The sequence below is a fragment of the Etheostoma spectabile genome, chromosome 19 (assembly GCF_008692095.1).
Source record: "Etheostoma spectabile isolate EspeVRDwgs_2016 chromosome 19, UIUC_Espe_1.0, whole genome shotgun sequence".
NCBI lineage: Eukaryota > Metazoa > Chordata > Actinopteri > Perciformes > Percidae > Etheostoma > Etheostoma spectabile.
The window spans coordinates 7003896-7022740 of NC_045751.1; the positions used below are offsets into that span (position 1 = coordinate 7003896).

General features: G+C 41.0%; 1 protein-coding gene across 1 annotated transcript; it reads left to right on the forward strand.

The window, feature by feature from the left end:
* The first annotated feature begins 8428 nt into the window (after positions 1-8428).
* Positions 8429-17608, forward strand: LOC116707106 (palmitoleoyl-protein carboxylesterase notum1a). Its single transcript, XM_032544274.1, has 11 exons — positions 8429-9066; positions 11959-12011; positions 12140-12235; positions 12577-12637; positions 12723-12781; positions 12878-12980; positions 13092-13283; positions 13414-13511; positions 14837-14984; positions 15082-15129; positions 15245-17608. The coding sequence occupies exons 1-11, from the start codon at positions 8738-8740 to the stop codon at positions 15546-15548; spliced, it is 1491 nt and encodes a 496-aa protein (XP_032400165.1). The 5' UTR covers positions 8429-8737; the 3' UTR covers positions 15549-17608.
* The last annotated feature ends 1237 nt before the right edge of the window (positions 17609-18845 follow it).

Consider the following 18845-nt stretch of genomic DNA (forward strand, 5'->3'; position numbering starts at 1 on the left):
GTCAGGTCCGATCATGTGCTGTGTAAACCTGTCAAAATAACATTGGTTGTACAAGACTTTGGTGTTGCCTTAGTGTATAAGCTCTTATGCAGTGCATTATAGAAGCACAAGAGGGACGACATTTGATCTAAAGCCCAAGTGGTGGTCTTTTTGTCTGTAACAATTCACACACATACACATTCATTCGCACACATAGGGATACTGCTGAATCATGCCAAAAAGGCTATTTGATCAGCGTCAGACACAGGAGAGATGACGTCCCATTCGACAGGATTCACACGCTCCCCGCTCTCAGCACAAAAGGGCAGAACAACAATATTATGGTGTCCACTGAGTGCCTACCCCCCAGTAAAAACATTTCTGTGAGAGTGGGCTTGACCTACCTCTTCTCTAGTATAAAAACACAAAGCCGAGTGTATTCCGACAGCTGCTGCCCGGGTGCCCTGTGGAGAACAGAAGGAGAGCTTTGAAGATCTTGACCTTCTGGAACAATAAAACGCAATCATCAAACACTCTCCTGAGACAGACTGCTGACCCACAGATCCAAGTGTCTGCTTGAGATAATTCACATTAAACTGTAGGGATCACTGTGCATGTGTGTGTTTGATGCTTGCAGGGGCACAGATCATGTAGATCTGGAGCCCAACACATGAAGTACAATTCACTGCTATCTGAATCTGTATAGTAGTACCTGCTAATGCATTTACATATTGACATACTACAATGTAATGTCAGCATCAAAGTATCCATTTGTCCAAGGTATTTGTTTAGCATCACTCAGCCCTGGGAAAGAATGTTTCAATTCTTTTTCAACAAGCATTAAATACTGACAACGACTCAAACAAACAAAAATAACTCAGGAAATTACGACCCAGCAAACATAAATGTAAAAATGGCAATTCTTAGTTTCACGGGGTTGTTAATGTGACAACTTATTTATTGGCCAGAACGAGTTGCTATAGGCAACTACTGGGCGCTCTAGGGCCTGGCCAAGGTACATAGTCTCCGTTAAAATGGTGAATTGCTACTTTTAGATAATATTTAGCTAAATCTTTTCTAAAAATAGCACACAGGTAGCTTCACACTTCGCACACAAACATGACAGTGGCATCAATCTTCTCATCTAACTCTCTGCAAGAAAGTGTTTTCTCAAATGGTCTTTTTCTTCGAAGTTCTGCTGATAAAACAGAATTCCTCATGGATGAATTCTATAGTGGTTTCAGATTGATGACTCAAAATGCCTTTCAACACATGATGCTACACAGGGTCTCTGTAGTATCTGTACTGGGAGAGAGATCAGAGGAGATGGGGGGTAAAGTGGCTCCAAGGTCAAGGCAAAGCCCCCTTCCCTTTGATGGCAAAAGGAGGAAGTGCTGCTATTTACCACCTTGAGATTTACGCCAGGTGGCAGTTTTTAGCACAAAGTGAAACAGGGTCAAAACAAAGAGCAGAAACAAACCTGCTGATGGTGACAAACATTAAGAAACAACTGATTTTCATCTCCTACACTCTTACAGTATCCCCAAAATAATGTTGCAATTTCATTACACAAGATCTCAATAAAAAAATAGATCAAAACAAGCCTTTGATCTTATATAACCTTACATTAGCATAACTGGCAAAAGGTGTTGCAGGGCAGAGATGCCAGCTGAGCCTTCTTGCTCATCGCACAGGGTTCCAAAGGCCCCCTGTCTCTGTCCACATGTTAATCTTTACAGGGCACTCAAGGAAGTGGCGTTGACAGCCTAGATTTGAGGTCAGGAGGGGGCCAGGGGTCAAGCACTTCCTGCTGACATGAAAGCACATTCAAGCACACCTTGCTCTTGGTATCTGTCGTTCGCCCCCCTGACCATCTGTACCTACATAATCTGGGGCTCATCGGGCCCAAACAAAAGCCATGTGTTAATTACCTTTGAAGGTGTAATGACTTCAGGGCCGCAGCCGATCTTCATCTGGTTTCAAAGTGAGGGCCGGGAGAACAGGTTACGCTTCAGACAAGTTACAGTTGTTCTCTCCTCTACCTGCCCGCCATGCTTTTTTTTTGGAGGGACAAGCATGCCTTTTGGGTTCCCTAAGACTTGAATCCTGTCCGCATCAAATCTAGAGATCCACAAACCGCTTCACTCTCGCTTTTGTGTACTCTTAAATAAGTAAATTAAGGAGAGTTTAGGAGAGTTCTGACACATGAGTAAGGCCTACACCTGTCCTCCAGATGTGAGGACATTCACTTTGATGGAATTTAGTTTTATTCTCTTGACTTAATTGTTTTTGTAGTCCTCACTATAGGAAGATTACTTGATGGTAGTAATGCCTAGTACTTAGTTCTTCTCAATTTACAGACCTACAGTAAAGGAAAAAAAAATGGAAATACTTATAGATTGACTAATAATATATACATAGTGTCCATTTATTGCCTTGCATTTTTGGCCTTCATGGATTGTCCAAAAGGAGCCCCTTTCCCATAATTCCAGTGATTTATTTATTATTAACAAATCAAAACCACATAGACATAGCAAAAGGTGCTGGTAGCAATCTGCTTATTAGTCATCGCAAAAACAAGATGATGTGTTCCGGTGACGACTCTTCTTGCACCCTTTGTGAGTAACGCCTGAGTAACACTTTCTTCCTACCACAGGAGAAAGGGAAGTGGGTGCCGTATATTCCCAAACAGATACTATATGTTACCTTGTTTTGAATAAATGTTTCCACTGGCCAACCACAGGTGACCTCATCAGCAAAGAAAAGATTTTTAAGGGAAGACACAGATTTTAATGGCTTAGGTGGTACTTAAGTAGTACTTGGTTAAATTCACTTCAATGTATCTCAGTCAGTGTTTCTAATTAGATCACACGATGATAATTATACAGAATGGTGTTTGTGAGAGGATATGCATCTGAATACATCAAAGAGCAGCGCAGCCACATGAGTTATGTACCGTCATTCTCTACATCCTTTCTGCTGAGAATCAACAAACACACTCTAATCCTTTTGAAAATCCTAAACTCTACGTTCCAGTCTGAGGATGGTCAGGGGCCCATAGACACGTCGTGATCCTCAGGGCATCTACAGGAGAGTTTGTATGATATGGGGAGGAGTGACCCTCTGCTCCTGACCTGCAGGTGAAGACAGAAGGCGGTCCTGTGAAGACAGAAAGCGGTCCTGTGAAGCCTGCGCTGGGCAGAGAGGCAAGGCTGCACACCAGAGAAGTGGGATAAAAATATCATCCTCACATGACAGTTTCCTCAGTTTCCTCCAAAATCAAACACTTCAGATTCTACCTTGTAATTTATCACTTCTCTCACCACCATGGAGGGAAAATCAAGGGAGGGGGAACTGTTGCAGTTAAAAGATTGTTTCATTTAATCTCTTTGCGTTTCCTATTAATGTTTATTGAGCTCCATCTGGTTTCACTAGCTTCATAAAGTGGACCGTATTAAATAATCTTCAAAAAAAAGCCAACTTGTCTCCAGAAATGCTTCTTGCAGAACAACGCCTGACAAAATCTTGAGACAATATCTCTAGTATTAACATTTAGTTTTGATTATAAATACTGTATGTATGCCATACAAGCCTATGTGTGTCTCAGATGTGTGTTTCTTTTATTTTGAGACTAAGGGTGTAAAGGCGTGGGATGATGATTTCAGATTCCTGGGAAAAAAATTCCCAGGCCTGGAAGAGCCTGTGGAAAGTAATCAAGTAGCTGAGTGATGTCATTCTGATGAAAGGCAGCCTGTCAGACAGTTGGCGACTATGGGTGTTCTTTGGCATGGGCCACAGCCCGCTATACACCAAAATATGACATCAAAGTAGGTATCAGGCCAGGCCAAGAGGCTGGCACTGATCATTGTCTTCTTTGATTACAGTAGCCTCATCTTCTTGCTGAGAGGATAAAAGAAAACGGCTGCTCGGCGTTAAGAGAGTGTCAAAAATAATGAGGCACATACCATGTGCTACTAGTGTCCCAGTGACTCGGTGGATGGAAGCACATAGCGTGTACTCAAAACATTATGGGCCCAGTTCCCGGAGAGGGATTAAGTCTAGTCCGAGACTACGGCGCTTTCTAGTGAGTTTTGCCTTCAGTCTGGGACTAGTCCAGTTTGAAAAACTGGTACACTTTTTAATACACTTTCTTTTCTTAGTTATTCTTCAGAAATCGTATGAATAATAAAAAAATAATGGTAATCCTTAACTCTTCCTACATAGATTATTTAAAGTCTACAGTCTGAAAACAGTTTCAAATACAGATCTCACATAATTGAATAATGACCATGTTTTACAGCAGGGTGTGGACTTCAAAAGAATTTCCCCATGAAGACTCCCAGGTTAAAGGACAGAAGATGAATCATGTGTTGTGGTTCTACTGTCATGACCTGTAATGAGGGCTTTTCCATGTCCTTTGGCAAATCTATGGCATAAATAAACATTTCCAAGACAAAAGGGCCTGATTCTTCTTCTGTCTCGGTGGAGATGAGAATAAGCGCAGGGGAAGGAGGGCTGCCGCCTCTCAGATGATAATAATAGCAGGTTTTGAATGGTAATTGGTCCCTGCTCCCTCCTCTGTCGTTACCTGGCAGAGGGCATTGCAAAGGGTGATTCAGGCTCGAGGCATGAATGGAAACTACTCTGGAGGAAGGCTGCACACTGACACACCAGTACCTCCACCTCACTCATCCTCCTGTATGACAACAAGTTCCTACACACATGCAGGCAAACATGCATATACCCCCACCCTGACACACTAACCATCCATCTTGCTTAGTATGAATGACGTGACAGAACTGTTTACAGGCAATAGCAGCTATTTTGTGACCATCACTCGGATGAAAGATCAACAACAAACAGCTGAACTGTCAGCTGAACTATTTGATTACCCCCTTGTAGCCAAGGAGACCCCTAATGCAAACCTATCTTGAAAGAGTTCATTTTTATCAAACAGGGATTCATCTGTAACCAATAGCGGTGCTCCTCTTACGAAATGAGAGCCTGCTCGACAGATGTCTCCTGCCTCTCTTACTCTCTCTTACTCCCCATTTACATCCACATCTTAGATGGCACCTCTTGACTTAAGTCAGGATCAAGGTTGTTTACCGATTCTCTGGGTAATATCAGGAACATGTGGTGGGGGCACATGAAAGGAACTCTGCAGTGTGTTAACACCCGAAACCTCTTTACATGTTTGTTTTGGGTTTTAAACAATAGTTTGAACATGAAATTAAGGGGACCTGTTTCCGGAGGTTTGCCTTAAGGTGACACAGAACAGAAGCTGAAGGGTTTTCACAGGGGTGGATAGCCTAAAACGTCAAAGATCTCTAACATAACAGTCAGATCAACTTGTTAGTAAAGAAATGCAGTCAAAAATCTCTATATTTTCTACAATATTTATTTTTATTTTTTAAGTGCAGTGTAGTACCTCTACTACTATGAAAAGCAATAGACAATATGTTAAATTCTGGTGTTAAACAGCACAGAAATGTTAGCCACAAGAGAAATTACTCCAATATACCCAAAACCTCTGAAGGTTTCAACATCTTATCAACTTATATGTAACACCTGAGTTGTATTCCATACATTTCCAGTTTGCTTTTCGTCACGGCTTTTAGCAGATTTCCACACTTAAACACTTTGTGGCATAATACCACTAAGTCTCAGGCTTTGCTGTTTGCTGACCTTCATGGGATTTAGTGCTGCGGTTGAGTCCCACAATCCCTACCCTGATATCATATGTTTTATGCTGGTGCTGATTAGTGCTAGTGCTCTGTATAGGAGAGGGTGGCAATTTAAAGAAACTCTTGTATGAAATATAAAGGTTTTATAGATGGTGATCTCTCCTTTGTTCTTCCAATGAGGACCTACACCTGTTTCTGATGATGTGAGCCAGAGCCTGTCCCTTTCAAGAGGCTGATCCCTCCTGATCTCTTTGATGTAACCTGACCTAACAGTTCCAATACCAGGATTTGATGATCACGGATGGACCCTCAACAACAGCATGTGCAAATCAAAACTAACAGGCACGGGGTGACGGACGATGGGGATGTGTGAGCAGAACTGGCAGGCTGTGCGGACAGAGAGAACGCGCACAGAGCTATGATGTGTCTAAACGCCAGGCAGCCAATGGTCACATGATCAATGCTGCCAGCCCAGACTTAAGCAGTAAAACCTGTGGATCTGTGAGGGCACATGCAACTGATTGGAGATGAAAGACAGGCTTTGACTTTCACAGGAGGCCTGGAGTCGGGGTGGGGGCTAAAGGGGCACTTCTGAGGGACTGCCATCAGAACAGCTGGGTCATTTTCAAATGACCTAATTCTAGGATTAATCCATTCGGACTTGCATGGTTAAATTTGTGTCTACGTTACATGCAGACGATGGGAGGCAAAGAAAAAGGGAGAGAGAGAATTACCAGTGAAAGCCAGAAAGGCTTAGCACTTTGAGTTCAAACAAGGTGCACAGTAGAAAACAAACCACTGTGCACTAACAGTAGCAAAGCAAACCAGCGTTTATGTCTCCAACCCTCACACTGTTAGGGAAATTCAACACAGAATCTACCCGTTCAGATCACTCGAAGCACAAGCATTTGCAGCTCGCACTTCTCACTCGTTTGGGTCAGAGGACATTTCGACACACCGCTGGAGCATCTCTTCATGGTAGGTGTGTGTCAGAGGCCAGCGTCCATCTGCAAGTGATTTAAGGGTTACATTTTTGGGGATGACGTGTGATAAAACAGGGAGGTATACAGGTCAAAGTGACCTGACTCAATCTGGGACAGAGCTTCCCCGCCCGGGCCCAACCACATGTTTTAATCTATACAAGCATCTGTTTGAAGTTCCCAATGAATACCATCAGTTCTGCTGGTGACTTCAAATCTATCTTACCTGGCTCAGAACCGTTCGACACCCTTTAGGCACACTGATTAACCACAGGAGGTTCTTTTTCTTAGAGGATGTGAAGCATTTTCAAGAGTTGTGTGCTGTTGTGCTCAGGATGTACGTGAGCATCATTAAAAATGGCCAAATTTGTTCTTGCTGTCTCAGTTTCTATCAACATATTTGGACCATTTTACAGACAGAACTTTGTAAAAGTCACACTCCCCTAAGAGTAAAGTGGCCAACTGAACTTGGACTACAATGAAGATGTCATTCATTGGTTCTCCCAAAAACTACATTTGATGTACTCGATTCTTGCAACCTTTATGGTTAAATGCATTTATTTGAAGTCGCTTTGGATAAAAATGTCAGCTAAATGAAATGTAATGTAATGTAATTATATTTGACGAAATAGGGCTCTCAGTGCCCAAATTAGCAGCCCCTGAGTCCTTTTCAATCCCCCTGCCAAAGCTGATACAAGACATTATCAATAAGGTACTTTAGTCTGTTTCACAGCAACTTTACCATAGGCAGTGTTGACATGACAACAAGCTGAGATTTGTCCCCTTAAGATGCTCTCAAGATAGCAGCTTGTTGCTTTCATATATGCACAGGTGACTGTTATTGCCCAGTACTTTAAAACTAAACTGAATTACAACGGCAGACTGTTTCACATAGGAAGAATGAGCTCAATGAACGACAAAAGTCACTTAAGTGTCACTGTGATGAATAATCACTGCTATTCTTATATATTCACTGTGGGCTACACTTAAACTTAAATGTGTCAAAAGATTGTGTGTTAAAATGAGAAGTTGTTTGAGGGAAGCCTACCTCAACCGCAACGAGGCATTTTTGTGTTAAAAAAGCTGGCTTCCCATCAGGATGCTCTGCTCGACTTAAAATATACAGTAGACCAGGAAAGTTTGGAAGCGACTGAAGTGCGAGGGAGGAGGCGAGGAGAGGGGGCAGAAAGAATGATGGTTGCTTTGATCTGTAGAGGCCCAGTCTGGATTAAAAAAAAAAGTGTCCAAGTCCCTTTTTCTAACCAAAAGAAAACATGAGCAATTCAACTAGTCAGAACTGGAAGAGTTCTTAAAAGGAGTCGTGTGTTTTATTAAGTATGATACTTTATGTGCTGTAAAAAATAATAATAATTAAAATAAAATTAATACAAATAATAGGTTTTCCATTCTTAACCAGGTAAAGTCTCTTGATATCAAAATGTAATTCCCTGGTTAAGTATTGTGGGAACTCTTTGAGTTTTCCTGTGTTTTGTTTTTTCTCCACTTGCTTTTCAGGCAAGTGTGTAACAAGATGCATATTCTCACATTATAAATTTGTGGTGGAATGGGAAATGGGCATTTCAAGGCCAATAAAAACCACCACATCAAATAAAACATCGCGGATCAAAAGAACCAAGCCATGGACATTTTTTCCTCTATAAATTAAAAAGGGGGGGTAGTCTGCCACGCTTGATCATGCATTGAGTCCTGCCCCGCTCCTGCGATTGGCTGGACAGACACACAAGGGGGGAAAGTTTGAATAAAATACACGAGCATGGCACGAGTGTTGTCGTTCAAGCTTGTGCGCTTGGTCCAGCAGCGCGTGAGTAGTACTAGATAGATAGGCATAGGCGCACTCTTTGAAAGTTTTATATATATATCTCCAAAGAATTCAGCGACTGTCTGATCTAAAAATAATTTAAATATAATAAACATTAAATTTAAGCGTTTCTGGGAGAGTGTGCCAAGAGTTGTTGCGTTGTTTAAACCGTGCGTAATTGTCGTTTCTTGCATTAGCTCCATCAGTAAAAGTTTGTGTTTCCCTGACGAACCTTTGCATTTTCATCCAAGGACATTTAAGACCGGGATAAAATGACAGCTATCAGAATGGTTTCTTCAGTGTTGGTGCTGGTCCTGATGCAGTCCGGAGCTCTTTGCGCACGGAGGTTCCGGGGTGGCCGCAACCCACAACCACGACGCTCATCACCTCCTCCCACGTACCGGGCGGATCGGGGTGACACCACGGAGAGCTTCCCTCTGGATTTCACTGCCGTGGAGGAGAACATGGATAACTTCATGACACAAGTGAAGAACCTTGCGCAGTCCCTGTACCCGTGCTCGGCGCAGAGGCTCGACCACGACATGAAGCTGAACTTTTTGGAGAATACATCAGTCACCTGCAACGATGGAAGTCCTGCGGGGTAAGTACCAACTTAGAATACACACGCAGGGTGATAAATCACGATTCCCATGTGATTGGATCAACGGCAGGTCAGAGCAGGGTCAGCTGTGCACCCTGGAGCTAGTCGGAATTGTTACTTGCTTCAGCAGGACACAGCCAGTCCTGCTGGTCATCCTGCTACCCAAGTAACCCACGTTTATCTGGCCTCAGGGCAAAACTGTTCCTCTCAGTCTCCTTAGTCGTGCTGGTTTATTGCAATTGTTCAAATTTGTTTTCGATTCCTAATAAATTTAAATGCTAAAAAATAAATAAAAAATGTATTTAAATGAAAAAATGTAAATGAAAAAATAAATCTTCCAAAAGAGAGCTATGTACTAGGACAGAATAAATAAACAGCTGCTTTGCGTCAGCGAAGCGTGAAATTTGCGGATAGCCACATGGCCTATGCTTCATTTCCTTTGCTTCAAATTAGAATGCAGCATTTGCTCTGCAGAAAGTTTAGATTTAAGTTTTCAGACCCCCGCCCATCCTTCTTTCTGCCTGTCTCTCTCTGATGATGGCACCCAGTGAGCACACAGCGGAATAATGATTTTACAGGCGTTTAACAGTAGGCCCTATGTGTTTTCTACGTGGCTACTGGAACTGTAAATGTGTACAATTTGCTGTTACTGGCTCACAGTAGTTTTTAGTAAACTTCTTGTCAGTCAATGGTCAATGAGGTAAACAATGGATCACTACTACATTTGTTTGCCATGATATCAACTGTTGAGAATGTTAATAAGCAGAAAATCCATCTGTCAGTAAGACAGCCTCCATTGTTTCTCTACTAAAGCAGGATAAGCCAAGCCACTAAAAGCATTTTTATATCAGACAGATCCCCTGACTCTTATATTTTATAATACACAAACAATGCCCGGTCATACAGACTCTCTTTAATGTTCCATTTGTAGGGAGTCAACTTGAGCACTGCAGGTTAAACTGATTCTTGTACATATAATACTGATAATTGAGTGATGGCATGCGTATATAGAAGTTGTGAAAGTTGTAAACTTTTCATATTATACATGGGTTTACAACATAATTGTCTTTAAAAGCCACAGCCCAAGGAACGTGGATTTCACTTGTCTCAAACACGTACGTACTGCATCACAAATATCAAATAAATGTCATGCAAACTTCCTATTAAGGTTTCATGCCCCTAATTTACTCGTAACATAGCAAAAATATGGAAAAGCAAAGTTGAATCATTATCTTGTTATGTAGTCATTATTATTTGTCAGTATTATATAAATGCTTTACTGATTATGCTGTCCGTTCCATATCCAGAGGCTGTAAAGATTGTCCGTGTATAAGATCTGGGACCAGTTCAGTGACAGAAATGGGTTTTTCTATGTCTCTTTATGGATTTATGCTGTCTAATTCCTGTAAACCCCCAAAGTGCCTGATGGAGAGAGCTGACTGTTAGCACGGTAAAGCTCTCAGCTCTTTAGAGATGCAGGGGACAGTTACTGGCAGATGGTCATTTCATTCACTACTGTGGCTCTTCTTAGTTGAGATGCTAATCCATCAGCTATATAAAAGGGTACAGTTACAGATAAACACAGATGAGTAAAACCATTCACTAGACAAGAAGGTAGAACTGTGTGAGTTGCACTTGTTCGAGTGAGTGGGTTGATGCAGTGCCTTTCCCTCTTGACTCGTTCAGCATGCCAAGCCCGCCTTTACTTTGTTGTTTGGAGGTAGAATGCCCTGTCCTCAGTCTACATCATTGACTGTGGCTTACAATAATAGTACAAGACATTAACTGCAGCCAAAGTATGATTCAGAGTCTAAGCCAAAGGCTAAGAGCTACGGCCAAGTTTGTTTTCTTTAAAGTCACTGAAGTGTTTTTGGCAATCCTTTGAGTTTTGTCATTGGTAAGTCAGGTGGATACTGATTGAAAAAAATAAAAAAATATATATATAAATATTCTTGAGCTTCTTATTAATTAGGTGGCTAAATCTACTCAACAAATCAGAAAGTTTGGTGATAAAAAAATAAAGAAAAATAAAAGTTATTGATGCATCTGACATGAGGACATCCAGCAGCATGGGAGAATCATGATAGCATTGCCCTCTCCTGGGCTGACAACATACAGCACACTTCTTATATTCTAGCATGCATTCTTTTTAAAATCTTAGCCTGGCACAAAAATTCACTTCATCTTACCCAGGGTGCATTTACGGGGGCATTTATTTTGGCATATATGGGTCCTATATATAAAAGACATACTGTGTGTAGACATCAACACAGGTCAAATGTTCTCTTCATCATTCCTTTGGGCCGTAGCCTACAATTTATCCATGTCGTGTGTGTTGGCGAATGATGAGCTCAGCGTGATGAGACTATGATGGTACATTACCTATTCTTTCTGCATTACACATGAGGAACAATATCACCTGGCATCTACAGTCCAAACAGGATAGGGGACGGTTTATCTCACTATGTCAGTTTTCTAAGTTCAAACTATACACAACCTTATTGTTCTCTCCTGTGTACTTATGTTGGTGGAATTTCATTTTTTCTATTGTCTTGTCACCTTTCAGAGATAGCAATCAACAAAGTGACAGAACAGCCCTGTTTGGATTAAAGTGATGATGTTGTATGTGTTTATATTTCAAGCTTGGATAACATCACTGATGGTAGAAACAGTGAGGGTATTACTTTTCCGTGTTTATCTCATCCTTCTGAAGAAAGAGCACCCTATCACAACTGTGGAATGAGGTTGTATCTATATGTTGTTTAGATGTATTGTTATGCAGGCGGTGTAAAAAAAATCGTGAGGAATACAAAATCATGTTCACATACGGTATGGTACAAGCGTTATTGACACGTCTGCTAAGTTGATTTGATATTCTTTGTTCTCTTGTAGGTACTACCTGAAAGAATCTCGGGGCAGCAGACGGTGGTTGATATTCTTAGAGGGTCAGTATTAATTCAACACATTTCATTATGTTTTTTCCATTCATGCCCACATTGAGAATGATGAATAATTGTACACAATGTGTGTGATAAATTCTCCATGTTTTGCTTTTTTGTGTCTCTATGTCCAGGCGGCTGGTACTGTTTCAACAAGGAGAACTGTGACAGCAGATACGAAACCATGAGGAGATTGATGAGCTCATCCAAGTGGCCCCAAACTAAAACAGGTCAGCCTCAGCTAGTCTGTATTATTCATTACGCTCTCATAAGCACCACTGTTACTTCACTTGTGGCCTGTAGCAAATCCTGACCCCTAACAGGGTGAAAAAAGTAGCCAGATCCCACTGTAATGCCTCGGTAATTAAAAGGATTAGATGCATCTGTCACCCCGTCATAATGTAGCTGCGGTGTAGGGCTACCTGGCGCCCGCTAATGTAGGAAAAGAGATGCCTTCCTCTCTCATTGCAGAGTAATAACTGTAATCCATGTGGTAATGATGATGAGGAAGAAGAGGATGTCTCTAGGAGTGCCAGAATGGCTAATGATACATGTTGATCTGTCTCTGCAGGCACGGGGATCCTGTCTCCGCTGCCTGAGGAAAACCCTCACTGGTGGAATGCTAACATGGTGTAAGTTGACTCACATTTGTTTGTGTTTATTGAAGTTCAATTTTTAATTATGGCTAGCAACTTTAACTTGATGTGGGTTGCGCAGGTTCCTCCCGTACTGCTCCAGCGATGTGTGGAGCGGCGCTACAGCCAAAACAGAGCAGAGTAAGACATTACTGAAGCATCAAAACAAGCATAATATGTAACCCTCTTTAAGAAAAGTGGTATTCTACAGTGTTACTCCGTTTGTGTTGTGTGTAGGTGGATATGCCTTCATGGGCTCATTGATTATTCAGGAGGTTGTGAAGGACCTGCTGACCAAAGGTCTGGACAACGCAAAAGTCCTCCTTTTAGCAGGAAGCAGGTATGGTCATGTGTGAAGATTTTGCTTGTGATTTCAAATTCAAAATCCTCAACATTTCATTCACATTCCTGTATAGGTATTAATAAGAATATGCTATATTTATTTGTGCAGTGCGGGTGGTACCGGGGTCCTTCTAAATGTGGACCATGTGGCGGAGTTGCTGGAGGGACTGGGCCACACTGGGATACAAGTGCGAGGCCTGTCTGATTCCGGCTGGTTTCTGGACAACAAGCAGTACCACTGCACGGACTGTGTGGATGCTGTCAGTTGTGCCCCCACTGAGACCATCAAGAGAGGCATCAAGTAAGGGAGGCAGTGGATATTATCATGAAGGGACAATATTTTGCAAGACTTATTTTAGTACATTGATAAGTTCATCAGGTTGCTAATATAGACATTGTGTCCCATCTGTTCTTTTCATCTGCCCCATCAGGTACTGGGGAGGAGTGGTACCAGAGAGGTGCAGGCAAACCCATGAAGGAGAAGAGTGGAACTGTTTCTTTGGATATAGAGTCTTCCCATCAATAAAAAGTGAGTTTGGGGTCAAATGCACTTACTGTACATGCAAGCCCAAAATACCTGTGTGGCACATGAGTAGATAGATACTATATATACAGACTACCGTTTAAAAAGTTTGGGGTCACTTAGAAAGGTTCTTATTTTTGAAAAAAATGAAGATAACATTAATTTGAATGAAGATAACATTAAACTAATCAGAAATACTGTCTAGATATTGTTAATATTTTAAATGACTAATCTAGCTGAAAACGGCTGATTTTTAATGGAATATCTACATAGGTGTACAGAGGCCCATGTCCAGCAACCATCACTCCTATGTTTTAATGGTACATTGTGTTAGCTAATTGTGTTAAAAGGATAATTGATGATTAGAAAACCCATGTTCAATTACGTTAGCACAGCTTAAAACCCGCAAAACGACAGTCTCAATGTCCACAGTGAAGAGGCGACTCTGGGATGCTGGCCTTCTAGGCAGAGTGGCAAAGAAAAAAACATATCAGAGACTGGCCAATAAAAGGAATAGATTAAGATGGGGAAAAGAACAGACTTTTGACAGAGGAAGATTGGAAAAAAGTGTTATGGAGAGAAAAATCTAAGTTTGACGTGTTTGGATCACACAGAAGAACATTTGTTAGCAGAATAAGTGAAAAGATGCTGGACGAATGCCTGACGCCATCTGTCAAGCATGGTGGAGGTAATGTGATGGTCTGGGGCTGCTTTAGTGCCGGTAAAGTGGGAGATTTGTACAAGGTAAAAGGGATTTTAAATAAGGAAGGCTATCACTCCCTTTTGCAACGGCATGCCATTCCTTGTGGACAACGCTTGATTGGAGCCAACTTCCTCCTACAACAGGACAATGACCCAAAGCACACCTCCAAACTATGCAAGAACTATTTAGGGAAGAAGCAGTCAGCTGGTATTCTGTCTGTAGTGGAGTGGCCAGCACAATCACCAGATCTCAACCCTGTTGAGCTGTTGTGTGAGCAGCTTGACCATATGACACGTAAGAAGTTCCCATCAAGCCTATCTAACTTCAAGAAGTATGGGAGGAAATTTCTTCAGATAACCTCAACAAATTGACGGCTAGAGTGCCAATGGTCTGCAATGCTGTAATTGCTGCAAATGGAGGATTCTTTGACGAAAGCAAAGTTTGAAGGGCAAAATTATTATTTCAAATAAAAATCATTATTTCTAACCTCTTCAATGTCTTGACTATATTTTCTATTCATTGTGCAACTCATTTGATGAATAAAAGTGGGAGTTTTAATGGAAAACATTAAACTTTTGAACGGTAGTGTATATGCACTCTATTAATCTTTTTGTTTCGTTTTACCTAGGCCCTGTGTTTGTTGTCCAGTGGCTGTTTGATGAGGCCCAGTTGACAGTGGACAACATCCAGCTAACAGGCCAGCCTGTGCAGGAAGGCCAGTGGCGCTACATCCAAAACCTGGGCATTGAGCTGAGGAATACACTTAAAGATGTCCCGTAAGGCACTGTCTCTGCAATTTAGGAAGTTAATTTACATAGAATTATTGCATGGATTCAAATTTGTTTATGTGGGTTTTTTAATTTCTATTTTCAGGGCTATGTTTGCTCCAGCTTGCCTATCACATGAAGTTATCACCAGAAAGTGAGTATGATTTATTTTTTAAAGCCCTGTTTCCAGTGTATCATTATCAGTGGACACTAAATTGTGTGTTTAAGACTTTCTACCTGTGATCTGACAGCGCCCTCTTGTGTTGTAGTTACTGGATTGACGTGCAGGTTAAAGGCACCTCCTTGCCACGAGCTCTGCACTGCTGGGACCGCAGCCTCAACGACAACAGGAACAACAAGGCTCCACCCAAAGGCTGTCCCGTACATCTGATTGACAGCTGCCCTTGGCCACACTGCAACCCCACCTGCCCCACAATCCGAGACCAGTTCACAGGACAAGAGATGAACGTCATTCAGTTCCTCATGCACATGGGCTTTGATGTGCAGAAGATGGCCCAGCAGCAGGGCATGGACCCCAGCAAGCTACTGGGCATGCTTAGCAGCGGCAGCTAGAGGGACACACATGCACACAGTATCAACAAGCTAAGCCCAAGCACGGCTGGCTGGTCTCTTTGACCAGTCTTCCATGCCTGATACCTCCAACTCCACCTTTACAACCCATTCTAACTATAGTCAACTCCCCTCTGGCCTCCTGTTTACTTTAGTCTAAGCCTCAGTCAAATACAGGGGGCTTAGATTTGTCCCACAATCCCTTTCCTAACAACTGGTGAAGGACAGGGGCAACACACCACCACGACAAGGCACAAACTCTCTGCTACTCTCCATTTAAATTATCTTTTGCTTTTTAAAAGAAAAAATATCACAAATGTAATCCAGTTTTAAGGATGCTCATTGATGTTTTGTTTTGTATACTATTTTCATCCTTCCATATAAATTATATAGAGTCATTGTTAAAGAAGAAAACACTACAATGACGTAAGGATGCTGTCTTTGTTAAGTAGTCACTATAGAGTATATAAGGGTATCATTTGGTTAAACTGTTTTATAGTTTCTTATCACACAAAAACTTACTTTAAGGGAGAAACATGGACATATATATGACCAAGTGAGAAAGGCACTGGATCAGAAAGAAAATGTTGTATTCATCTCTAAAATAATGGCAAGAACGATAAAGAGAGACAACTGTCACCAATACTTATCTAATCAGCTTGTAGTATAAAACCAGGTTGGATTAGTTAGGCTACTGAAAATAAAGCTGCAAATATCAGATGTTATTCCTTGCTAATGAAAGTAGCCAAAAAAAAAATAAAAGACAGACAATGCTCCACACTCCATGTTATTGTTGTAATTATCCTGGGTTTAGAGAAAAGGTAACTCATACTTGATAGTGTTGAAATCTAGTGGTTTGTGTCAGCAGTGCTATTACTACAGCAGTAGTAGCAGTGCCACAATGCCCGGTTTAGTTGTTTGCTGGTGCTGATTGTGGTACTGAAGGGGACCTTGAATCACTTAGACGGTCTATCAGTAGCTATACAAACACCACAGTGCCATTACATGTAGTCTATACCTCTTTCTCACAGGCCACATCATCACTAGAGGACTGTTAAAACCCAAAATTAGGTCAATAGTCCTGCATTCCTCATACCAATGCAATGAACATTTAAAGGGAGACAAATAACCTGTATTGTGTATTTTTTGGAGTATTTGTACAAGTCCTTTTAGGTGTTCACTATTGTAACTCCCTTCTTATATTTCATAACAGAGATCACTTTTTAATATAATGACAATGTTGTATGTAATGATGTCTTTAAAAAGGATGTTTTAAAGGACCTCTATTTTGCATCATACCAGAGAAGGAAAGGTATTACTAATTGTAATTTTATTCTGTAACATATTTTTTAACAGAAAAAAAAAAAAATCAAGCTACATTGGTAATTTACATATTTATTTTGTTATGTAAATCATATTTATAAGTGCTATTTTCACAGAGAAGTGATTCTTTGTAAATTGTAAATACATAGCGGTTTTTCTCTTTGTGTTGATTGCATGTCTTTGTATCAGACCTAAAAGAAAAGACATATTACATATACTACAAAGTAAAAATGTCTGTGCAGTCTTGTTATTATTATTATTATTAGTAGTATTGTTATTAGTAGTAGTAGTAGTAGTGGTAGCAAAATAGGTATCATCCCATTTTACAGTCACCTCACAGAAACCTTTAGCAGGAGGTAAGGTCAACAGTTCCCTCAGGCTCCTAACAGTTTGTCACCATTTTGACATATCTGATAATAGATATGAGGCTTAGAGTACACAAACTGTCAAAGGTTTTTCAACACCTTATACTTATACTATATACAAAAACAGGAAAATATTTCAGAGTGGGTAAAGTGACAGGTAGAAATGTCTTTTTTTTTTAAATGACCCATAACTAATAGGAAATTACACGATGAACTGATAATCTCATTCTTAAAATAAGAAGTCTTAGTCTATAATAGATCTTCTAACATCAAAAATCTAATATTCACTGGCTAGTCCATGTTTTGTGACCCTTATACAGCATTCAGTCTTTTATTTGGTGCACTCACTGTTTTTATGATTAAAGGACTGCAGTGCCTTACAATTTGCCTTTCAATAACCTATTGACACATACACTCACACGTCGATGTAAGGCACTGGCCTAAACATTGGTGGTAATTGGGGTTCATTTTCTTGCCCAAGGACATTTCGACATGTGGTCCGGAGGAGCCAGAGATTGAGCAGTGAGCCCTGCAATTAGTACAAGACTTGCTCTACTTACTGAGCCAAAGCCATAATTACACACAGATCAACAATTCATTTGTTGATCAGTAGGTTTCATTTTGGGTGAACAAAGATGGACGACGTGCCAAACATAATGTTGAAAGATAATTAAGTTCCGAGGGCAAAAGGGAACTTGAAAAAAAGACATTTCCTCCCTGCTGTGTCTTCCTCAGAGTCAAAATGGACAAAGACATGAGGCAAAACAAATAGAGCAGTCCACATAGAGGAGTTGTACAATTGGCATTGGATAATTGGTTCAATGATGATTTCAAATCTATTGGATAATGAATCCATACCCAATGACCAAATGCCACACTTAATTTACTATAATAGAGTTTAGCACTGAAATGTATATGTTTCATCAGATCAATCAGCTCTCCTACTTCTCCATGACCATGATATCATAAAAGGTTTCTTTTCCACAAAGCAATCCTGGACAAGAATGTGTTTTGAGTGAATTATGAATGAATTTCGCTTCTCGTAGACCCATAGAAACACAGGCATAGGATGGGGCAATGACATAGGATGCTAATGGATTTTGTAGTTTGGGCAGGCCATAAAAAGCAGGACACGGGATAGGTAGAAAGTTGTTTTCTGTTATCTAGCCCCTTTTAAAAGGCAGAGTCAATATACTCATAGGGAAATTGTCTTCTTCTCTCTTCCAATCTGAATCCCATCATACTCGCATACAGCAAATTAGTGAAAAAGATTTAGCTGAAATCTACCGGACTTCAGATCACAGCATACTAATAACACAGGTTAAAGTATTTCAAGTAACTACTCATTTATTTCCACTTCCCAACATGCATCAGTCAAATCTGCAATCACTCATGCATAATCATCCCTCTGGACCTGTATGTAATTTCTGCCTCTAATGGGAGTCTTAGTCTCCCTCCCTGTCATTATACCATGTATAAATGCCAGTTTCTTACTGAAGGTGCTCTGACTCAGCCTCTCTGGGTGCACCCTCGAAATACGACTCCCATGCTGCCTGCCACATGTAGCCTCCCACCCCTCTGTGGAATATAGACCCCCTATTTATAGAGCTGG

Bases quoted from the DNA above. Each gene is read 5' to 3' on its own strand.
- LOC116707106 (XM_032544274.1), top strand. From the start codon at position 8,738: ATGACAGCTATCAGAATGGTTTCTTCAGTGTTGGTGCTGGTCCTGATG. The intron at 12,012-12,139 runs GTCAGTATTAAT...CTCTATGTCCAG, and splicing joins GTGGTTGATATTCTTAGAGG to GCGGCTGGTACTGTTTCAAC. The intron at 12,981-13,091 runs GTATGGTCATGT...TTATTTGTGCAG, and splicing joins CTCCTTTTAGCAGGAAGCAG to TGCGGGTGGTACCGGGGTCC.